Here is a 4,434-nt window from a genome sequence, read left to right as displayed (position 1 = left end):
CAGTTATGGTTAGTTCAGTTATTGTATGAGATTTGGATATGATTTGGATATAAATATGTAGTTGTTTTGTATTCTATAGTCTTTGAGAACGGCTCCCATTCAGTTTTGTGTTGAGCACATGTATTTAGATCTTTATAATTCGACCGCCAGCAGCGACTTCTCGCTCTTCTGTAAAGTCTTCAGTGTTATGATATCATTGTATTCAATACCCCGGTAAAACAAAGGTGTGACTTAACACCTTTCCAGGGGTGTTACAGTTATAAAGTCGTTTACGTTTTAGTTTTCCCGAAATATTTTCTGATGAAGCAAACCAAGGTTTGTAGGACTTATGTTTTCGTACTCATCTACAACTTCCGCTTCGATCAAGCCTACATGTGTGAAAGGGTTCATATCCCAAAGGAAAGAAATGTACTAGATTCCTGAAGGTCAGTTACTTCTTTCGCTGTTCTTCAGACACACCTCATATGTAGGCTCGTTCGAAGTAGAATTTTGAGCTGAATGCGAAAATATAAGTTCCACAAACCTTGGTTTGCTTCAGAAGAAAATATTTCGTAAACACTAAAACGTTAACGCCCTTCGAACTTTAATGCCTTTGAAAGGTGTGATATCACACCTTTGTTTTGCCAGTGTGAACATTTTACACTGTGCTACATTGTTCGTGATGTATTTTGAAGAGATAATATAATTTATTTCTGGCGCGTGTGTACAACAATGCAAAGACCCACGCCACGCTACCTATTCGAGAAATACTGAGCTAGTTGGTGTTGCTACTAGCCTGGCAAAAAGTGCACGTCACAAAATGATACAATATAATATCTGACAAGGATTTTTTTATTTAAAAAATGAATAGGTAGGTTGTCTGGAAGAATCGTGACAGAATAAATAACATATTTAATTTTCAGTGGTTGTTTAGGCGAGGAAGGCTGAGTACAGAAGTCTTGTCACAAAACCAACTTCTTATCTTTTCATTTTGCAAGTAAATATGTCAAAGTCATCATACTTAGGGGCAGTTCACAGAATACGTTACCCCCTTTTTTTGGGGAGGGGGGGGGGGCAGAGGGGTAGCCGAATTTGTGACTAATTGTGACAACGGGGGTGGGAGGGAAAAGGGGGGGGGGGTAGGAGGGTACAAGATCTCTGTGACGTCACACCTTGACTGACTTCCTGCAAAACTATGATTATTTTCGAAGGCATTTAGTGAGCTCTGACAAGGGAAGGTTTTCCGGTGATACTGTCAGATTTCAAAGGCGCTTTAAAGAGTAATTGTTTGCACCTCTAGATTAGGATTGGCACTGGTTTAAGCTGCCCGTAGGGAGTTGGGGGGTCATTTTACAAGAATGTCATCAAAAATTTTCCAAATTCATCGGTTTTTTGCTATCTTTGCATACACATATCTCCGAAACCCTTTGAGCTACAGCGCCCAGATTTTGCAGGTAATTATCCTTCAATTAGTACTTTCCATGAAAAATATTTGAACCAAATCAATGGTGTTCACCAAAAGGTGCCTAGGGTCGCAACCCCCTCTCCGGACCCGTTTTTTGCGACCCTAATCGATTTCGTTCAAATTTTCTACAAGTAAAGAACGTCCTAAATTATGATTTCCCTCAAAATCTGGGCGCTGTAGCTCAAACAGTTCTTGAGATACGTGCATGTAAAGTTAATAATCAGGCTAAAAAGTTTGGCCAATTTTCAATTAAATTCGCGTAATACGACCTTCAAACTCCCTACGGGCAGCTGAATCCAATGCACAACCTAATCTAGGGATGAAAACAACAACACTTTGAAGCGCCATTGAAATCTGAGTGTATCACCGGAAAACCTTCCCTTGTGAGCCGCGCGATTAGCGAGATCTAGCGACGGGAGACGGAACTTCCGCATAGTTGTAGTTCCTCTGTATCAGCCCTAACGTCCCTAGAACATGTAAATGTCGTCATTCAATTCATTACCAGGGATCTAATATGGGAAGATGTGACGTCACAGGGGGAGGGAGAGTGAGTCAAAATCGTAACTCACTGTGACAATAGGTCGAAAAATGGCCAAAAAGGCGTGACATATATTTTGTAAACTGCCCCTTAGCATGGCTTTTATTTTGACACAGGAAAGTTATTTACTTATTGGAACACACATGGAATCATCATTTCTTACATCTAGATAATATCGGCGCTAACAACCTGCTCTTTAGAACTAGCATCCCTTTATTCATTATAGTTGGAGCCAAAATTAACATTAAAAACTTGATTTTAACTATATGTTGATGACCCAATCCATTTGTTCTTTAAAAATCAACAAAGAATCGTACTAACTGATTTTTAACAGAGTCCGAATTAGAGGTAATGTAACAATTTACCCTTAAAAGAGACGTTTTCCGTCTAAGTGTTCCTTTTTTCAGGTCAGATATAGTGAAAATCTTTCCTTTTAAAGAAATGAATAAAAAGTTCTTTTCATAGTCTGTCCCTATCATTGCATTCAAAAAGTTAGCACCAGCGATTTCAAGTCTTTGTCGGCAGGCGAGACACCACCGGCTCACACCGAGATCTCCTGGATCTGGACGCGCTTCTTGGGCGGCCTGGGGTTGGTCGAAGAGGACCCGAGCGGGCCCAGGGGCGGCGGCACGACGATGGGCGGAGGGCAGACGACCCGCGGGGGCGGCGGGCCCGGCACGGGTATGCCGGTGTAGCGAGGGGGCACCACCTGCAGCACGTCCAGGGGCCCGTTCTACGGGACAAACACAGGTGGTAAGAACATGCACAAGTAAAGGGGGATACAGGGGGGATACAGGGGGATGCAAACAGTACTCTGTCAAAACAAAGCTAGGACTCTTGGGGATGCAATGCCGTTACAAAGGCGTTAAAAATTCGCACCACTGCAAAGGTATTAGAGCTGCTCAAAGGTGTTAAAGTTTTATGTCTATAGACAGTACTTTCTTCCCTGGGCATAAGCATTAAAATTTACCACCCTTAGAAATGCATTAGGTTCCCCCTTTGTTTTTCTAGTGTGCAAAGCCCTCCCCTCGCGTCTCCCACAGGTGTGCAACAGGCGGTCCCCTCACCTGCTTGGAGGCGCGCGGCAGCGTGGTGACCCCCAGCGCGGTGAGGGGCGTGGCCGCGGGCATGGCGTTGAGGCCCTCCGCGCTGAGGCCCTGGCCGAGGCCGCCGAGGCCCTCCTCCTGACTCGAGGCGCCCGACGTGCCCCCGGGGCTCGAGTCCTGCTTGCGGCGGGCCTGCCGCGCCTTGCGCGTGCGCTGGTACAGGATGGCGATCAGCACCACCACGTTGAGGACCAGCAGCAGCCCGCCCGCGCCCAGCGTCACGCCCAGTGCCAGGCTGGACCTGTGGGAATAAGAGCAGGGGAGGATTAGAGCGGTCAAATCAAATGCCTCTGCGGGTGAAATCCGTCAGAGTGAACACTAAAACAACTCGAACAACTACTGTTAAAATAAATCGCAGATGAGTCATTAAGTGCAGTATCGAGTGGCACTGGACTAGTCGGTGGCGTGAGTTGGCTCGCCCGTGAGGTAGGCCACTACACGTCCATCACACACGGGTGTCGGAAGGTTGCCTACCTCTAGGCGCCCGGTCCAACAACAGGACCAGTGGGGAAAAAGTGAAGTGCTTGTGTGCTGTTGCCTAGTTTACGTCAGGCTCCACGAGACATCCTCAGACATTATCACTACTGCTATCCATAGACTGTGACGCCACATTCAATCAATAACGTAAAGTGCGTAACAATGGTGAGAATGTCACGCAACATTCTTTAGAACGTGACAGTGACGTGACTCACCCTTGGCTCGCGCCTCATCGCGCCTCGACCAGTCTAACAGGCTGTGTGCATGGCATGTCACGTAGTAACGAATGTGACACTGTATTGTAACGAACAGTATACCCGATATTATTTCCCCAAACCATAAAAAAGCAATACAACAAAGCAGAAGGGCGGGCTAAAAAACAACAAACAACACGTAAGCCCCGAGGACGCACAGTGTGTGCAACGCAGGTGAACGAGACTCTTTGGGCGTGACGCGCGTCGCGCGACCTCGCACTGCTCGCACGGCACAATTCGCATTCGGCGTTGGCAAATATGAATAGAGCCAACGCCGTATAACCATTTTGGCGTGACGCCGCCCTCCTGCGCCCCCAGTTTACATAATATGGCACAGAGCACACAAACGGGACTGGACGAGGTCGATTGTCCGGCCCGGCCCGCTATCGGCGTGTCCAGGCACATCAGGAGCGCAGAGCTGTGCGGAGCTCCGGACCGGCAATATCTTTTTTCCGCTTTTTCCCTACACAACACACACACACAGGCTCAGAACTATTATTTGTTTCCACAATCATGATTTGCTTTCCGATCAGGCCCTCGTCGCGGGGAGAGAAGGAAGGGAGACGGGGTGGGGGAAACTCGAAAAAAAAGTGAACTTAAACAGAAATATACAAG

At 46.7% G+C, this 4,434-nt stretch overlaps 1 protein-coding gene across 1 annotated transcript in view; it reads right to left on the bottom strand.

Moving 5' to 3' along the window:
- Positions 1-813: 813 nt before the first annotated feature.
- Positions 814-4,434, bottom strand: part of LOC113213653 (neuroligin-2-like) — a 15,236-nt gene continuing 11,615 nt past the window's right edge. Inside the window, exons 4-5 of the mRNA XM_052271709.1 lie at positions 3,050-3,329; positions 814-2,715 (exon numbers count right to left, since the gene is read on the bottom strand). Coding sequence (XP_052127669.1) covers positions 2,524-2,715; positions 3,050-3,329 — 472 coding nt within the window. The 3' untranslated portion in view covers positions 814-2,523. The remainder of the gene's footprint in view (positions 2,716-3,049; positions 3,330-4,434) is intronic.

This window comes from Frankliniella occidentalis, unplaced genomic scaffold (genome assembly GCF_000697945.3).
Source record: "Frankliniella occidentalis isolate FOCC.00 unplaced genomic scaffold, Focc_3.1 Scaffold170, whole genome shotgun sequence".
NCBI lineage: Eukaryota > Metazoa > Arthropoda > Insecta > Thysanoptera > Thripidae > Frankliniella > Frankliniella occidentalis.
Note: the sequence above shows the minus strand (reverse complement) of the source record. Positions and strands in the feature narration are given on the sequence as shown.